Source organism: Zalophus californianus, chromosome X (genome assembly GCF_009762305.2).
Source record: "Zalophus californianus isolate mZalCal1 chromosome X, mZalCal1.pri.v2, whole genome shotgun sequence".
Taxonomy (NCBI): domain Eukaryota; kingdom Metazoa; phylum Chordata; class Mammalia; order Carnivora; family Otariidae; genus Zalophus; species Zalophus californianus.
The window spans coordinates 55,343,794-55,363,786 of record NC_045612.1 but is presented as its reverse complement, the minus strand read 5'-3'; the positions used below and the strand labels follow the sequence as shown (position 1 = coordinate 55,363,786).

The window sequence follows — 19,993 nt, the reverse complement described above, 5'->3', positions numbered from 1 at the left end:
GGCCTGGTTTTGTTGATTTTGATGGGAGTTCTTTGTGCCTCCTGGATTTGGATGTTTATTTCCTTCCCTAATTAGGGAAGTTTTCATCTATAATTTCCTCAAATAAACCATCTGCCCCTTTTCCCTGTTATTCCTCTGGGGAATAATATGAGTATTATTACACATTATGTAGTCACTGAGTTCCCTAATTCTACATTCTGTTCCAATATTTTTCTTTCCCTCTTCTTTTCATTATTTTCCATAATCTTATCTTCTATATCACTTATTCGTTCCTCTGCCTCTTCCATCCTTTTGATCATTATTATCAGTCAGTTTTGCTTTTTGGTTATAGCATTTTTTATTTCCGCTGGCTTGGTTTTTAGGTATTTTATCTCTGTGTTAAGGGACTCCCTGGTGTTTCCTATGCTTTTCTCAGGCCCAGCCAGTATCCCTATGATTTTTGTATTAAATTCTAATTTAGGGGGCACCTGGGTGTTTCAGTCAGTTAAGTGTCTGCCTTCAGCTCAGGTCATGATCCCAGGGTCCTGGGATCGAGTCCTGCATTGGACTCCTTTTTGGGCTCAGCAGGGAGCCTGCTTCTCCCTCTGCTTGCACTCCCCCTGCTTGTGTTCTCTCTCTCTCTCTAACAAATAAATAAATAAAATCTTTATGAAAAAATCTAATTCAGGCATAGTACTTATATCTGCTTTGACTAGATCCCTGGCTATGACGTTTCCTTGTTCTTTCTTTTGGGATGAATCACTCCATCTTGGTATTTTGTCTAGGTCTCTGTCTTCTCTGTATTAGGAAAGCCTATTATGTTTTCTGCTCCTGAGTATATTGGCTAGTATTTTAAGAAGTTCTCATATACTGTCCAGGGCCTGACACTTCAAGAAGTGTTTTTGGTATGTGCTGCATGTTGTGTTTGGCTGCTCCCTCCCTCAGGTCAGTCCTCAGCAGTTTCTCCTTGCCTGCAGTGGGAGTGTTTGGGCCTTGTCCATTGTGTGGTGAATTTTAACTGGGTGTGTTCTGGTTTGCTTGTTAAAAGAGGCTAGATCTTATTTCCCATAGAGCTGAAGATTTGCAGCCCTCTATGGTCAGTAGTCAGAAATGTGCAGGTGGATTCTGCTGATCTTCTGGGGGAGCAGCCAGCTGCTGCTCTGACTCTCAGGCACATTTACCCTTGTGAAAAAGAACCTGCAGAGCACAGGAATGGGCTTGCTATAAGTAGCTCAAGCCTCCACTGTGGGTGCTATGCTGCTCATTGATGTATGTCTGTGCTGATGGGGGGGTAAAAATGGTGTCAGCCTACTCTCTTATCCTTGTAGAGGCAAGTTGGCACCTGCTGTTGTTTAGGAAGCCCTCACAGAAGATTGTACAATCTCTCCTCATTTATCCCAGGCTTTCCTCAGATTTCTGCCTTCACCCTGTGTCTGGACCATCTGTCCATCTGGCTGAGTAGTGCACCTGTGTTTTATCTCAGGCTTGCTGGCTGGGTTTCAAAACTCCAAATTATAAGGACCCACTGTGGCAAGGACACACGCTGATACTCTGGAGGAAGGTCTCATTATGATGTGGTTGATACGGATTTGTCCCAGAAGCACAGTTGCTTGGAATTTATGGTAAAGTGAAGCAAAAAGCTAGCATCCAGGTTAGGTGCTCTCAGCAGCTTCCTCTGCTCCAATGTTAACAAACAAGGCAGCTCAACGGTGCCTGCTGGCTATTTTGTCCCCTGAGAGGCAGTGACACCACTCTCAAATTCACTCCAAGGGGGATTGTCTCACCCAATGCGACCCAGGGGATTCTCAGTCCATGCTGTCCACTCCCAGGTCTCTGCCCTCCTCCAAAGGAGCACCTCTATGCCTCCCAGGCTCCACCCTGGTGATGGCACAGACTTCTCAAACTTCAGACTTTGAACTCTGCTGCTTATAAAAACTTGCAGTTATCAGCCCATTTGGTTTTCCCATCAATGGTTTCAGGGAAACATTTTTCTTGTGCAATGAACTGTGCTTTGCGCACGCTCTCTCTCTCTTTCTCATTTCCCTGATCAGGGCTCCCTCTCCTACCAGCACTGGTGTTACTTTTCTCTCCCAAATCACATCTCTGCACCTCCTATCTTGTACAATGTAGCCTCTTTTCTCCCTTTAGCTTGGCTATTTGTTATCTCAGTCCTCAAATCGATTTCCGGGGTGTTCAGAAAGGTTTGATATTTATCCAGTTGTGGTCCAGAGAAGAGGTAAGCATAGGGTCCTCCTCTACTCTGCCACCTTAACTACACCCTCCTCTATTTCTGCTTTAACATTTATTATTTCCTTCTTTCTGCTGGATTTGTGTTTTGTTCATTGTTGCTTTTCTAGCTCCTTTAGGTGTAAGGTTAGGTTTTTTATTTGAGCTTTTTCTTCCTTCTTGAGGTAGGCTTGTATTGCTATAAACTTCACTCTTAGAACTGCTTTTGTTAACCTCAGAGGTCTTAGACCATTGTGTTCTCATTTTCAGTTGTTTCCATGCACTGTTTTATTTCTTCTTTTATTTCTCATTGATGCATTCAGTGTTTAGTAACATGCTATTTAACTTTCATGTATTTGTGTTCTTTTCATATTTTTTTCTTGTAGTTGATTTCTAGTTTCATAGAATTGTGGTGAGAAAAAGATGCATGGTATGACTTCGGTCTTTTTTAATTCATTGAGACTTGTTTTGTGCTCTAATGTGTGATCCATTCTAAAGAATGGTCCATGTGCACTTGAAAAGAATATGTATTCTGTTCTATTATGATTGAATGTCCTGAATATATATGTTAAATCCATCTGGTCCAGTGTATCTTTGAATGCCACTGTTTCTTTATTGATTTTCTGTTTGGATGAATTTTTGGTTGATGTAAGTGGGATGTTAATCACCCCTATTATAATTGTATTACTATCGATTAGTTCCTCTGTGTTTGTTATTAACTGTATTATATATTTGGGTGCTCCTTTGTTGGGTACATAAGTATTTACAATTGTTATATTTTCTTGTTGAATTTTCCCCTTTATTATTATTAGTAGTAGTAGTAGTACTGTATCACTTTGAATTATTATTATTATTTTATTATTTGGGTAAATACCTTGTAGTGTGATTGCTGAATAATAAGGCTGCTCTATTTTTAACTTATTTTAGGAAACTCCATACTGTTTTCCAGAGTGGCTGTACCAGTTTGCTTTCCTATCAACAGTGCAGGAGGGTCTTTGGAACTCTTTTTAGTACTTACTGGCACTGTATGCATTTTCTGGGCAAGTACACCAGATTTATAACTCTGGAAGTGCTGTGTTACTTATTACCTTCCAATGTGCAATGAAGGGTTGACTTGCACATGTATATGACAAAAATGTTAAAGTTTTGTACGATGGTTTGGTTGTTTTCTGGAACAATAGACAAAAATAGCTTTTATTTGGCAACAAATATACTTTATTCATTTTTTTCAAAAGCAAGTATACTTCTCTTTGAAGTTTGATATCCAATGACAACCTTTTCTTCTTTGATTTTAGAAATCAAAAGAATTAAAGAAGTAAAGTCTCAGATGAAATTAACATCTTGCTTATTTCAGCAGTTTCCATCCTGTGTTTGGAAACACTAAGCTTATTCTTGAATTTAGGAAGAAATATTTTTAACAAATGAAATTAAGTCTTTTGCATTACATGAGGTTATTAAAAAGCCCACAATTTTGAAAAGATTTATTTATTAATTTTAGAGAGATAGTGGGACAGAGGGGCATGATCTAACCCAAAATCTAGTTGTATGCTTAACCAACTGAGCCACCTAGGCACCCCCACAATTTTTTTTAACTTGAACTGGAATGTGCTGTTTTGTGTACTTGAGATAAATGTCATGTAAGATATCAAAATCTAAAATCAACACAAAATGTGTTTCATCCAATTCATATAATATGTTGTTTTATTTTCTGAGTTTTTTTTTTATTTGTGCATATGTATATTTAAAAAATGTAGAGTTTTGTATTTTGTAAATAATGCACTGGCCACTTGCCATGCAGTATTTTTCATCATTTTTTCTGAAAATAAAGGTTTACTAGTAGGTTGTAAATTTTTATCAGAGATTGATACTTTAGCTTGCTATATCCCTAACAGAAAAAAAAAGTTGTTTTAGGGGTGCCTGTGTGGCTTGGTCGGATAAACAGCCAACTCTGGATTTCAGCTCAGGTCATGATTTCAAGGTCTTGGAACTGAGCCCCAAGTCAGGCTCCATGCTCAGGTGGGGAGTCTGCTTGAGGATTTTCTATCTCCCTCTCCTTCTGCCCCTCCCCCCACTCTCTCTCCATGTCTAAAAAAATAGTTGTTTTATAAAATAATTTTGAAGTAGTTTTGGGGAGAATTTTATTGTTGACTTCATTTTTTTTTCTTTTATATTGTATTAAGGCTTAAGTAAATCAATGAGAGAAACACATATGAATGATATTTAGTGCCTTCACCAAAAGATGAACACTTGGGAAAATTATCGAGGTTTTTCTCAAGAAAAGTTTGTCCCTGTAAACAAGGGTAAATAACTTTATATAGTTTTGGAATTCAGGATATTCAAGTATCCCAAACTTTTTACTTTTTTCTGTACATAAGACATATCTCTGTTAATGTTTTTGAGGTGATGAATTAAGGAACCATGCATCTTTATTTGCCTTTTCATTTTTCCCATTATTCTCAAGTTATGGTCTAACATATGGCAAAAGCTTCAGTTTTGTTTTGTTTTTCATTTCTCACATGGGTTTGAATGTCAGTTGAATAACTGTTATCAGGGTAGCACTAATGATGGATCCATGTGTTAGTCATTTTTTATTCCTAAAGGAGAGAAAGCAGAGGAACCACCTTGGAATAGTCATTCAATAATGATAATGAGCTCATGTGGGCACCACACTTGGGCATCAAACTTAGATATCTGGCCAAAACTTTATTGAAAATTATGTCTCACATGTGGGCAACTCCTCTTCAATTCCTTGGACAGTATGAAATTTAAATATGTAAATCAGCAAATCATTCATAGATTTGTAAATATCTGTGGGAGGTTCACATGTAATCACCTAACTGAACATAAATTTTTGTAAAGAAAAATATAATATCTTAGAACAGTATAGTCCAACAGAACTTCATGCAATAATGGAAATGCTGTATATCTGTGCTGTTCAAGGTACTAGCTACTACCCACATATAGGTATGAAAACTTAAAATGTGGCTGATTAGACTAAGGAACTGATATTTAGATTATGTTTAATTTTAATTAAATTTTATATTTAAATACTTGTGCCTAATCACAGCTATATTGGACAGAACAGTTGTAGAAGACAGAAGGGCAATATGGACATTACCTATTATATGGCATGTATATCCTATTATCACCCTGAAGTATGAAAAATATTTCATATAAAATAATGTCACTTCATATAAAATAATTAAAAGACAATGAAGATTCTATTCTTGGATTTTTTCAGCCTGTACAAACTTACCTTCATTTGCTTGAGAAAGCAAAGGCCAATTCAAAATTCAGGCCAATGCATAAGACTAAACTGAACAAATAACAAAACTATACAAACATAAATACATAAACTTAAAAATTAAAACTAATGCATTTTTTCCAGTTATGTATTAGAGTCATAAATTAGATAATTGGGTGTGAAACTAAAACCTTAAGAGTCTTTACTTGTTCTTTTTACATTATATTATATATGCTAGTTTCTCCTTTTATAACTTCTAATAATAATTTGTATTCTCCCTCTATAGCTCTTATTAAAAGTGTAATTATTCTTTAATTAATATAAATGTTAGTATCAGTAACATCATTAAATGCTTAGATTGTCATCAATTTTTTCTCATCTTAGCCAAAATTTAATTTTTATTATATTTGTAAAATATGTTTACTCACTACCATCCCCAATGCCTATAAGAACGTTGTGACTGTATTAACCACTAAATACTGTGTTTGCCAAGAATTAGCAAAATAGTATTAAGTTCCATGGATTTTATGAAGTGCAATTTAGAAACTACTTTTTCTACCCATAGATGAGACACTTCAGGTTTGAGCCTTCCTCAAAGCCTTTTGAAATATCTTTACAAAAATAAAATTATCATTAATAGCTCTTTAGTTAGATCAATTTATAATATGAAATACTGTATTTGTATTTGTCATTATGGTCATAAAATTATATTTTTTCTTAAAGTATACAATTGAAGAATAGTTGATAACTTTGCACTTGTAAATAGATGTAGATATGTAAAATGTTTCCCTTGTTAAACATTCTATTCAAAGGAAAGGCAAATTATTTTTTGGTTTATATGAATAAAATACTAATAAAATGTTCATTCTAGTTGTATGAATTTAAAACAAGTTAACCAGGGCACCTGGGTGGCTCAGTCGTTAAGCATCTGCCTTCAGCTCAGGTCATGATCCCGGGCTCCTGGGATCGAGCCCCACATCAGGCTCCCTGCTCCACGGGAAGCCTGCTTCTCCCTCTCCCACTCCCCCTGCTTGTGTTCCCTCTCTCGCTGTGTCTCTCTCTGTCAAATAAATAAACAAAATCTTTAAAAAATAATAAAATAAAACAAGTTAACCAATACCCATGGATTACTGAATTTGATTTTTTAAAATTCACATTGAAGTAAATCGAGGAGAGAGGAAGATGGCAGCAGAGTAGGATGACCCAAACTGGTACTATTTCAGAAATGCCACCTTAAATTTAATAATAAATGTCTAATTCTTCTACCAAGATATATTATGGTTCCAGATTTGAATAAAAATGTAAGTGAATCTCAGCATAAAAAAATCCAAAACTTTGCAGAATTATCTTCAAGCAGTTCAAGAGGAAAAAGATAAATGTTTTTGAGTATTATAAAGGATCATATATAGACAATTATAATACTTCAGTAATTAAAAAATATAACTATATAATCTCACCATATATTCTAGTGAATGCATGTTAAATACTTTACAATTTTATATTAATTACACTTCCTCCTTGGAGGCTTAGGAAGAAGCCAGAACCAGAGAACACTTTTTTTTAAAATTCCATAATCTGACTCCATGGACATGAAGAGAAAATCGGTGCTGTTCCAAGTTATATTTTCCAATTTGACATTTTGACATGTGGTTTTCAGTCTAATTGTGCTTCCTCATTTAAAAAAATAATAAAGTTAATTAAATAACATTGTGTTGTTAATTTCCAAGAAAATTGAATTTTAACACCTGTTTCTACAGGGGGGAAAAAAAGGAAATTCTGTGTATTTTACACAAGGTTTTATTCTTATCAGAGTTTGTGTATTTTCTCCCTCTACCAGAGGTTTTAGCTGTATTTTTAGATGTATACTCTTGTCTTGGATGGATATTTTATACTTGATTTTTACTTTTGGGGGTGTAAAAGCATCCTAGACAACTGAAATCTACAGTAAAATATTTTAATTCATTTGGAGTAACCATGGTTAATTATTTTTTTATTTAAATTCAATTAGCCAACATATAGTACATCACTAGTTTCAGATGTAATGTTCAATGATTCATCAGTTGTGTATATCAACCAGTGCTCATCACATCACATGCCCTCCTTAATGCCCATCACTCAGTTACGACATCCCCCCACCCTCCTACCCTTCCACAAACTTCTGTTTGTTTCCCAGAGTCAAGACTCTCCCATGGTTTTTCTCCCTCCTTGATTTCTTCCCATTCAGTTTCCCCTCCCTTCCCCTAAGATCCTCTGTATTATTTCTTATATTCCACATATGAATGAAACAATATAATTGTCTTTCTCTGATTGACTCATTTAACTTAGCATAATCCCCTCCAGGTCAATCCACGTCAATGTAAATTGTAGGTATCCATCCTCTCTGATGGCTGAGTAACATTCCATTGTATATATAAACATATTCTTTATCCATTCATCTGTTGAAGGACATCTCAGGTCCTTCTACAGTTTGGCTATTGTGGACATTGCTGCTATGAACACTGGGGTGCAGGTGCCCCTTCATTTCACTACATCTGTATCTTTGAGGTAAATACCCAGTAGTGCAATTGCTGGGTCATAGGGTAACTCTATTTTTAACTTCTTGAGGACCATCCATACTGTTTTCCAGACTGGCTGTACCAGCTTGCATTCCCACCAACAGTGTGGGAAGATTCCCTTTCTGCACATCCTTGTCAACATTTGTTGTTCCCTGCCTTGTTAAGGTGGTATCTCATTGGGTTTTTTTTTTAAAGATTTTATTTATTTATTTGAGAGAGAGAGAAAATGAGAGACAGAGCACGAGAGTGAAGAGGGTCAGAGGGAGACGCAGACTCCCTGCTGAGCAGGGAGCCCGATGCGGGACTCGATCCCGGGACTCCAGGATCATGACCTGAGCCAAAGGCAGTCGCTTAACCAACTGAGCCACCCAGGCGCCCTCTCATTGGGGTTTTAATTTGTATTTCCCTGATGCCAAGTGATGTTGAGCATTTTTTCATGTGTCTGTTAGCCATTTGTATGTCTTCTTTGGAAAAATGTCTATTCATGTCTTTTGTCCATTTCTAGACTGGATTATTTGTTTTTTTGGTTGTTGAGTTTTATAGGTTCTTTATAGTCTCGGATACAAGCCCTTTATCTCAGACATCATTTGCAAATATCTTCTCCCATTCAGTAGGATGCCTTTTAGTTCTGTTGACTGTTTCCTTTGCTGTGCAGAAACTTTTTTTATCTTGAAGTCCCAATAGTTCATTTGTGCTTTTGTTTCCCTTGCCTCTAAGAGATGTGTCTTGCAAGAAGTTGCTGCAGTGAAGGTTGAAGACGTTGCTGCCTGTGTTGTACTCTAGGATTTTGATGGATTACCGTCTCATATTTAGGTCTTGCATCCATTTTGAATTTATATTTGTGTATGGTGTAAGAGAATAGTCCAGTTTCATTCTTTTGCATGTGGCTGTCCAATTTTCCCAACATCATTTATTGAAGAGACTGTGTTTTTTTCCATTGAATATTCTTTCCTGCTTTGTCAAAGATAGTTCCCATAGAGTTTAGGGTCCATTTCTTGGTTCTCTATTCTGTTCCATTGATCTATGTGTCTGTTTTTGTGCCAGTACCATGCTGTTTTGATGATCACATATTTGTAATATAGCTTGAAGTCAGACATTGTGATGCCCTCAGCTTTGGTTTTCTTTTTCAACATTCAATGGCTATTCAGGGTCTTTTCTGGTTCCATACAAATTTTAGGATTTTTGTTCCAGCTGTGTGAAAAATATTGATGGTATTTTGATAAGGATTGCATTGAAAGTGTAGACTGCAATGGGTAGCATAGACATTTTAACAATATGTGTTCTTCCAATCCATGAGCATGGAATGTTTTTCCATCTCTTTGTGTCTTCCTTAATTTATTTCATAAGCGTTCTGTACTTTTTAGAGAACAGATCCTTTACCTCTTTGGTTAGGTTTATTCCTAGGTATATTATGGTTTTTCTTGCTATTGTAAATGGAATCCATTCCTTAATTTCTCTTTCTTCAGTCACATTGTTAGTGTATAGAGATGCAACTGATTTCTATGCATTGATTTTGTATCCTGCCACATTGCTGAATTGCTGTATGAGTTCTAGCAATTTTGTGGTGGAGGCTTTTGGGTTTTCCACATAAAGTATCTTGTCATCTGCAAAGAGTGAAAGTTTGACTTCTTCTTTGCCAACTTGAATGCCTTTTATTTCTTTTTGTTGTCTGATTGCTGAGGCTAGGACTTCTACTACTCTGTTGAACAATACTGGTGGCAGTTAACATCCTTGTCTTGATCCTGATGTTAAGGGAAAAGGTCTCAGCTTTTCCCCACTTAGAATGATATTCATTGTGGGCTTTCCATAGATGGCTTTTATGATACGGAGGTATGTTCCCTCTATCCCTAAACTTTGAAGAGTTTTAGTCAGGAAAGGATGCTACGTCTTGTCAAATGCTTTTTCTGCATCAAGTGAGAGGATCATATGGTTCTTGCCTTTTCTTTTATTAATGTGATCTATCATGTTGATTGATTTGTGAATGTTGAACCACCCTTGCATTCCAGGAATAAATCCCACTTGGTCATGGTGAATAATCCTTTTAATGCACTGTGGGATCCTATTGCCTAGTATTTTGGTGAGAATTTTGGCATCCGTGTTCGTCAGGGGTATTGGTCGCTAATTCTCCTTCTTGGCATCGTCTTTGTCTGATTTTGGGATCAAGATAATGCTGGCCTTATAGAACGTGTTTGGAAATTTTCTTTCCAATTCTATTTTTTAAAACAAGTTCAGTAGAATAGGTATTATTTCCTCTTTAAATATTTGATAGAATTCCTCTGGGAAACCATCTGGCCCTGGACTTTTGTTTTTTGGGAGGTTTTTGAATACTGTTTCAATGTCCTTTCCGATTATGCATCTTTTCAGGTTTTCTATTTCTTCCTGTTTCAGTTTTCATAGTTTATAAGTTTCCAGATTGCCTAATTTGTTGGCATATAGTTACTCATAGTATGTTATTATTATTGTCTGTATTTCCTTGGTGTTGGTTATGATCTCTCCCCTTTCATTCATGATTTTATTAATTTGGGTGCTTTCTATTTTCTTTTGGAGAAGTCTGGCTAGAGGTTTATCTATCTTCTTAATTCTTTCAAAAAAACAGCTTCTAGTTTCATTGATCTGTTCTGCTGTTCTTCTGGTTTCTATTTAGTTGATTTCTGCTCTAATATTTATTATTTTTCTTCTCCTGTTCAGTTTAGGCTTTATTTGCTGTTCTTTCTCCCACTCCTTTAGGTGTAAGATTAGCTTGTGTATTTGAGACTTTTCTAGTTTCTTGAGAAAGGCTTGTATTCCAATGTACTTCTCTCTTAGACTGCCTTTGCTGCATCCCAAAGGTTTTAAATAGTTGTGTTTTCATTTTCATTTGTTTCCATGAATTTTTAAAAATTCTTCTTTAATTTTCTGGTTGACCTATTCATTCTTTATTAGGATGCTTTTTAACCTCCAAGTGTTTCAGTTCCTTCCAAATTTCCTCTTGTGATTGAGTTCAAGTTTCAAAGCATTGTGGTCTGAACATATGCAAGGAATAATCTCAATCTTTTGGTACTGGTTGAGACCTGATTTGTGACCCAGTATGTGATATATTTTGGAGAAAGTTCCATGTGCACTCGAGAAGAATGAGTATTCTGTTGTTTTAAGAGGGAATGTTCTGTATATTTTATCTTTGACATCTATCTAATACAGTGTGTCTTTCAAAGCCCTTGTTTCCTTGTTGATCTTCTGCTTAAATGATCTGTCCATTTCTGTGAGTTGGATGTTGAAGTCCCCTACTATTTATGTATTATTATCAATGTGTTTATTTACTTTGGCTCTTAATTGGTTTATATAATTGGCTGCTCCCATGTTGGGGGCATAAATATTTACAATTGTTATATCTTCTTGCTGGATAGACCCTTTAAGTATGATATAGTGTCCCTCTACATCTCTTATCGCATTCTTTGGTTTAAAATCTAATTTTTCTGATATGTGGATTGCTACCCTTGCTTTCTCTTGAGGTCCATTAGTTGGTAAATTGTTCTCCACCCCCTCACTTTCAGTCTGGAGGTGTCTTTAGGTGTAAAATGAATCTCTTGTAGAGAACATATTGATGGGTCTTGCTTTTTTTTCCAATCTGTTACTCTGTACCTTTTGATGGGAGTATTCAGCCCATTTACATCCAGAGTAACTATTGGAAGATATGAATTTAGTGCAATTGTATTGCCTATAATGTCCCTCTTTCTGTAATTTTCTCTATTTCTCTCTGGTCTATGTTACTCTTGGGCTCTTTCTTTGGTTACAGGATCCCCCTTAATATTTCTTGCAGTGCTAGCTTAGTGGTCACATATTCTTTCAGTTTCTGTCTGTACTGGAAGCCCTTTATCTCTCCTTGCATTCTGAATGACAGTCTTGCTGTGTATGTATTCTTGGCTTCATAGTTTTCTCATTTAGTATCCTGAATATATCATGACAGCCCTTTCTGGCTTACCAGGTTTCTGTGGATAGGTCTGATGCTAATCTGATGTCCCTCTATCTGTATGTAAGGAGCCTTTTGTCTCAAGCTACTTTCAGGATTTTCTCTTTCTCTAAAATTTGTAAGCTTCATTATTATGTTGGGGTGTTGACATATTTTTATTGATTTTTGGGAGGCATCCTCTCTACCTCTTTGACTTGAATGCTTGTTTCCTTTCCCAGATTAGGGAAGTTCTCAGCCATTATTTGCTCAAATATACCTTCTGGCTCTTTCTTTCTCTCTTTCTTCACCCTCAGGCACCCCAGTAATTCTGACATTGGTATGTTTCATGGCATTATTAATTTCTTGAATCCTTTTCTCATGAGTTATTACTTGTTTTTCTTTATTTTCCTCAACTTCCTTTCTTTTCTTAAGCCTGTCTTCTAGATCACTTACTCTCTCTTCTGCTTCATTAACCCTAGCTGTTAGAGTATCTAATTTAGACTGCATCTCAGTGCATATTTTTTAAAAAAATATTTATTCATTTTATTTGAGAGAGAGAGAGAGCATGAGCACAATTTGGGGGAAGAGCAGAAGGAAAGGGAGAAGCAGACTTCCTGCTGAGCAGGGAGCCTGATGTGGGGCTCAGTCCCAGGACTCCAGGATCATGACCTGAGCCAGAAGCAGATGCTTAACCGACTGAGCCACCCAGGCACACCACAGTTAGTGCATTTTAAATTTCAGCCTGATTAGATCTCATTTGTTCACTAAGAGATACTCTACTGTCTTTTATGCTTTTTTCAAGCCCAGGTATTAACTTTATTATTGTTATCCTGAATTCCATCTCTGACTTTTTACTTATATCCATATCAACTGGATCTGTGGCAGAGAACATTACCTCTTGTTCTTTCTTTTGTTGTGAATTCCTCCTTCTAGTTATCTTGCCCAGAGAAGAAGGGATGAGCTCATGAACTGAATCAAAAATATCAACCACATTCCAAGCAAAATACACACTAGACAAATCTGAAGCATTCAGAAACCAAAACAGATAAGCAAAATAAAACAAAACAACCAAAAGGGCGGGGGAAGAATATAATCTCACAGGGTGGACAAAACACAATGATCCACTTGTTCCTGAGTGAATTTTGGTCTCTGTGTTAGAATACTCTAAATCCCAAAATTGCAAAGAAAGCAAAACTTACATATTTACAAAATTAAAATTGAATAAAGTGAAAAAAGGCCAGAATGAAACATACATCTAAAAAGTATAGATGTAAAAAATAAATGTTAAAAAGCAACTTAAAAACAAATCATTGATAAAATAAGAAACTAGTTGAAAAGGGAAAAAAGGGGAAAAAAAGGAAAAGAAAAATTTTGGACTGAAAGATAAATGAATCAGGAGAAAAAAAACCTCGAGTTCTATATACTCGAGGAGTTTTACAGTTTTATGGGATCCATAAGCAAGTTGTGTACCTGTTCTTCCAATTGGTCTTCTGAGGGAGGAGCCTGCTATGCTGCTTCTCAGGTGTCTTTGCCTATGCAGAGTTGCACCTCCCCTTGCCAGGGGGCTGGTCCTCTGTGTGGTTTTTGTTCCCTGAAGGCTTTCCGTGCCTCTTTAGATGATCAAATTAAAGATGGCCCTGGGCTGACCTCCAGCTCCAGAGCCAAAAGTTCACAGTCCTCCCTCTTCAATAAAACCTCTGGTATCAACAGTGTTCACTTTGGTGTGTACTAAACTCCAAAGACTCTTTCAGTGTGTGCCCACAGTGTTCCTCCTGGGGGGAAATCCGAGGGTCCTGTGTTCCTGCCCTTTGTTGTGCCCTGACGCTGAGAGTGGTCACAGGATCATGCATGTACCTGCTCCACCGCTCCTGGGGGATGGCTGAATGTCACCATACTGTCATTTATGGGCCTGCCACCCTGAAACTATTGCCTGGTTGTGGGCACACCCGTTCTGCCCTCCTGGAGGATGACAGTGGTCTGCACAGTCCAGTCCTTTGCAGGGTTCCCAGGCAGCAAGCGGTCGCTTGATGGCCTAGTTTGCAGTTTATGGTGGCCAGAGCTAGGAGTCCCCTCCTGGACTCACTGACCATAACCAGTTTCCCCACTCCACTGCTTGGGCATTCTATCGACTCAGGCATCCCCATTAGTTCTATGACTTCTAGGATCCTGAGACCACACTGACCCACCTAGAATTCTGTCCTTTCAATCCCCTGAGCCCCTTCAGACAGGGATGTCTCTCACTGGAGCAGATTTCTAAGGGTTCTAAATTTATCCTCCAAGGCTGTATCACTTTCTAGTAGCCAGATTATGGAGGCTCCCTCCCCCCTCTGTTTATCTCTTGATATCTCCCCTCAGATTCACGTCTCCACACCTCCTGCCTTGCAAAAAGCAGGGGATTTTCTAACTGTAGAGTTCCAGATATTTTTTTCTTACATCTCAGGCTGAGTTCATGGGTGTTCATAATAGCTTGATAGTTATCTAGTTAAATTCAAGGGTCCAGATGAAATGAGGTACCCTACTCTACAGCCATCTTGCCTCAGTTAATTCACTCATAACTGAATTCACTATGTGAAACACTGACAACTCTTTATACTTTTTCATTTTGTAGACTTTAATACATTATATAAGTGAGTTACACTTATTACCATAAAATGCCATGAACTGAAAAGCTCTCAGACCATCTTAAAGCACAACTCTCTAATTTTGCAAATGCATGGAGAAGCTAAGCAACTTGTTTGTGGTCACAATACTAGTTACAGACACATTTGGGTCTTAGAACTTAAGTCTTCTGACACCTATTTCTGAGCTGATCCTCTGTCATGTGGCTTCAACAGATTGAACCCTGGTCTCATTACATAAGTTAAAATATGTTTCATTGTATGTTTTCTAGGGTCAAAGTATTTTTGGACTTGATGTCATTGAAACACCAGAAGGGGACAAGATGCCACAACTGGTTGTTCAAAAGGAGTTAGATAGAGAAGAGAAGGATACATATATAATGAAAGTAAAGGTTGAAGATGGTGGCTTTCCTCAAAGATCAAGTACTGCTATTTTGCAAATAATTGTTGCTGACACAAATGACAACAGCCCAGTCTTCAAGGAGGATGGGATTGAAGTCAATATACCAGAAAATGCTCCTGTAGGTACTTCAGTGACACAACTCCATGCCACAGATGCTGACATAGGTGAAAATGCCAAGATTCACTTCTATTTCAGCAATCTAGTCTCCAACATTGCCAAGAGGCTATTTCACCTCAACACCACCACTGGACTTATCACAATCAAACAACCACTGGATAGGGAGGAATCACCAAACCACAAGTTACTGGTTTTGGCAAGTGATGGTGGATTGATGCCAGCAAGAGCAATGGTTCTAGTAAATGTTACAGATATCAATGATAATGCCCCATCAATTGACATAAGATACATCATTAATCCAATCAATGGCACTGTGGTTCTTTCAGAAAATGCTCCACTTAACACCAAAATTGCTCTCATAACTGTGACAGATAAAGATGCTGACCATAATGGCATGGTGACATGCTTCACAGATCATGAAGTCCCTTTCAGATTAAGGCCAGTATTCAGTAATCAGTTCCTCCTGGAGACTGCTGCATATCTTGACTATGAGTCCACAAGAGAATATGCCATTAAATTACTAGCTGCAGATGCTGGCAAACCTCCTTTGAATCAATCATCCATGCTCCTTGTCAAAGTGAAGGATGAAAATGACAATGCTCCTGTTTTCACCCAGCCTTTCATAAGTCTTTCTCTTCCTGAGAATAACTCTCCTGGCACCAAGTTGACAAAAATAAGTGCAATGGATGCGGACAGTGGGCACAATGCTGAGATCAATTATCTGCTAAGTGTTGATGCTCCATCTGAATTCAACCTAGATCGTCATACAGGCATTCTGACTGCAGTGAAGAAACTGGATCGAGAAAAACGGGAAAAATATTCTTTCACAGTTCTGGCAAAAGATAATGGGATGCCATCATTAATAACCAATGCCACAGTTTTAGTGACCATTCTTGATCAGAATGACAACAGTCCAATGTTTACTCACAATGAGTACAACTTCTATGTTCCAGAAAACCTTCCAAGACATGGCACGGTAGGACTGATCACTGTAACTGATCCGGATTATGGAGAAAATTCTGCAGTCACTCTCTCCATTTTAAATGTGAATGATGGCTTCACCATTGATCCACAGTCTGGTGTTATCCAACCAAATATTTCATTTGACAGAGAAAAACAAGAATCTTATACTTTCTATGTAAAGGCTGAGGATGGTGGTAAGGTATCACATTCTTCAACTGCCAAAGTGACCATAAATGTGGTGGATGTCAATGACAACAAACCAGTTTTCATTGTCCCTTCTTCCAATAACTCCTATGAATTGGTTCTACCATCCACTAATCCAGGCACAGTGGTCTTCACAGTACTTGCTGTTGACAATGATACTGGCATGAATGCAGAGCTTCGTTACAGCATTGTAGGAGGAAACACAAGAAGTTTGTTTATAATTGACCAAACAACAGGCAACATCACACTAACAGAGAAATGTGTTGTTACAGACCTTGGTTTACACAGATTGATGGTTAAAGCTAAGGACTTAGGACATCCTGAATCTCTCTTCAATGTTGTTATTGTTAATCTATTTGTGAATGAATCAGTGACCAATGCTACATGGATTCATGAACTGGTGCACAGAAACATTGAAACACCAGTGACCCCAAATATTGAGACAACTGATGCATCCTCACCCACCAGTGACTATGTCAAGATCATGGTTGCTATTATTGCTGGCACCATAACTGTCATCCTTGTTATTTTCATTACTGCTGTAGCAAGATGCCATCAATTGCCACACATTAAGACTGCTCAGAAAAACAAGCAGAATTCTGAATGGGTTACTCCAAACCCAGAAAACAGGCAGATGATAATGATGATGATGAAGAAGAAGAAGAAGAAGAAAAAGAAGAAGAAGAAAAAGAAGCATACCCCTAAGAACTTGCTGCTTAACTTTGTCACTATTGAAGAAACTAAAGCAGATGATGCTGACAGTGATGGAAACAGCATCACACTAGACCTTCCCATTGAGCTGGAAGAAAAAAACATCGGCAAGTACAACTGGGGCACTATACCTACTACCTTCAAGCCTGACAGCCCTGATTTGGCCAGGCACTACAAATCTGCCTCTCCACAGCCTGCCTTCCATATCCAGCCTGAAACTCCCCTGAATACAAAGCACCAAATCATCCAGGAACTGCCACTTGATAACACCTTTGTGGCCTGTGATTCCATCTCTAAGTGTTCTTCCAGCAGTTCTGATCCTTACAATGTTTCTGAGTGCAGCTATTCAGCGACAACTTTCAAAACTCCTGTGTCTGTACACATTAGACCGGTAGGTAATCCAAGTTCTAAATAATCTTTTTAACTTTATTTTATTTTTTTAAATTATTTTCAGCTGAAGTAGAACTTTATAGAATCTATTGTATTGACTCCAACAATCAAAATGATTATATTCTGCAGAAGTATCAAAATAAATATATGGTTTCATTTTAAGTTTGGTAGAAAATCATGGTAAAATTACTCTTGATGGTAGGAAAATTTGGTGCTGAATGATGACTATAACAGGGGAAGTGTTGTCTGCAGATGGAAGTATGACACAACTTGCTAGAGAATATACTTGAAAGACCTTAGAATAAAGGTCCTGGCTCTGTCTTCAGTATCATTATGTGCATGAGGATCAAAACAGTCAGGGCTAGATACATCACAGTAAAGCTTTTTAGAATCTGGTAAGAAGGTCTTGGTGTTTAATGGAGTTGAGAATCCCAGCTTCACTTGGGAAAAACTGTGTCTGCTCAGGAAAATAAAATAGCATCAATATATCCTCCTTACCCATATGCTCCCAAACTGCCACAATGAAAAGAGAATGTTATTTTTAGATTAGGAACCCACCTTTATTCTGTTTCATAAAATCTTTATTTACACAATGTAACAAGAATAAGATTAGAAAAATAAAGACATGCTGTTCATTTTTATATTCAAGCCAAAACATGAAATATATATGAGATCTCTATTTTGGACATCCATTTAAGTATTTGCATATTTGTGTAAGGTATTGAAAGCCCTCCAGGAGATATTCTTAAAAGATAATGACTTTTGGATAAGGAAATATGTTTGCTTTCTTTAATGGGCCTGAAGGAAAGTATGGGCATATTAAGACCCAAGAAATGTATGTATAATAATTTAAAACCCAATAAACTTATGAAAACAAGAGCTTATACAGTGATTTCTCTCTGTATTCTGTGGAGAAATGATTACAAATTTATCTAGAAATTCATAAGTAAATTAAATGATTTAAGTATGGTTACTTCTTTAATAAAGTCAAGAAATAAAATTTATCTACATCTTTTGAAATTATGTCACATGTTGATTTTATTGTTTTGTCTGTGTTATGTTTAAAAAAGATCTTCATCTCAGTTTCAGTGAATAAAGTCTTTTGAAAACCTATTCAGGCTTAATAAAATGGTTGTAATGTTGAAGTCAAACTGGGTATCTTCTCACCAAAGTTAGAAATACTAAAGAAATCTATCAGAATTCAAAATAACAATGAAGATAATAATTTACCATAATTTAGGAAATGGTTTTAAGAATCAAAGTCATTCAAGAATATGCATATTTAAATTATACAATAACATTATCCATTCTTAATCACACAGTGAAAGTAAGATATCACTCCAGTTGTGGGTGCATTTTTGTTACAATAAGTCCATAATTATGCTATTGCAGACAGTAAAATAGAACCCTATTCTTTGTATACAGAGTTCTGTTATGCTTTGAATGAGTTTACAAGGTACAAGGTGTGAGATGCCTAACATCTCCTCAAGGTTTGTTTTTGTTTATATGTAATCATTTATAAAGGTGCTATCATTTTCTAATTTTACTGCTATTATTTTATTTATTATAAACATTTCTCAACAGGAAATTATTTTTTATGAACAACAATTTCTGTGTGTTGTCTATCTTGTGTGTGTGTGTATGTGTGTGTGTGTGTTGTGTATCTTAATAACACTTTCCCCTGGACTAAATTTGTGGCTCACTTAAAAATGTATACAAAGGGGGGGGTGGTTTGTGAATTACATTAGCAGATTATCATTTGTGTTAGATTGGCTCATGAAGTTTGTTAAAAGAGTAAATTCTGGTTTCAACAGTTTTTGAAGGCATGGAGATGTTTTATGGGTTAGATTTATTAGACTTGAGAATATAAATGTACAGTAAGCAAGGCATAAATGAAGAAAATATTGAAATATTTTCCAAATATCTTCCTCTTTTCATTTGTATTTTTTGATATTTTGTAATTCTTAAAAAGTCAAATAAATTAACTTTTTCCACAATGACATTTTCTTTTATTTAGCTAAGAGATCTTTTCCTAAACACAGGACAAGTAACTTCATGAGATAGGCAAAATATGAAAAGTGAATGTTAATTAGAATAAGTTCTTGGTTATCACTAGGTTTTTATTAGCTAAAAGGACCATCCTACATCAATTTTCAGATGACTTATTTTATTTTTTCACATCTTAAAAAAATAGATAAATTATATATTTTCTGTCATTGGTTCACATTACTAAATTACTATATATCTGCTGGACATGAATTGATGAAATTAGGCAAATTAATATAATATTAGAAATAATTTGATTCTTATATTTTGTGCTACATTTGCAATATTCTTTAATCTTTCTATATATTCTTCAATTTCTGATTAATGCCAGGAGAGGCATCTTATATTTACTGATGTTGCAGAACACTAAGATAAGTGAGAACTGAAGAAGAATATATGTATTTAAAACTTTCAATATAGTAGGTGTGTTCTTTTTAAAGAGACATCACACAAAATGGGGAAAAGTGTCAACCAACACAACAAAAATTCATTGTTCCTTAAGGAAATTGTGACAATGAAATAAAATATTATTGTTAGCAGAGGGCAAAACTGTTCCAATTGATTTTAAACAAAGTATAAAATACATTTTCAAAAGGAGACTTTGGGATGATA

The 19,993-nt window shown here is 36.5% G+C and overlaps 1 protein-coding gene across 2 annotated transcripts in view; it reads left to right on the top strand.

The window, feature by feature from the left end:
- Positions 1 to 19,993, top strand: part of PCDH11X (protocadherin 11 X-linked) — a 649,257-nt gene that overhangs the window by 125,130 nt on the left and 504,134 nt on the right. For both annotated transcript variants that reach the window (XM_027607541.2, XM_027607545.2), the window contains one exon: positions 14,820 to 17,336. In XM_027607541.2, the coding sequence (XP_027463342.2) occupies positions 14,820 to 17,336 (2,517 nt within the window). The remainder of the gene's footprint in view (positions 1 to 14,819; positions 17,337 to 19,993) is intronic.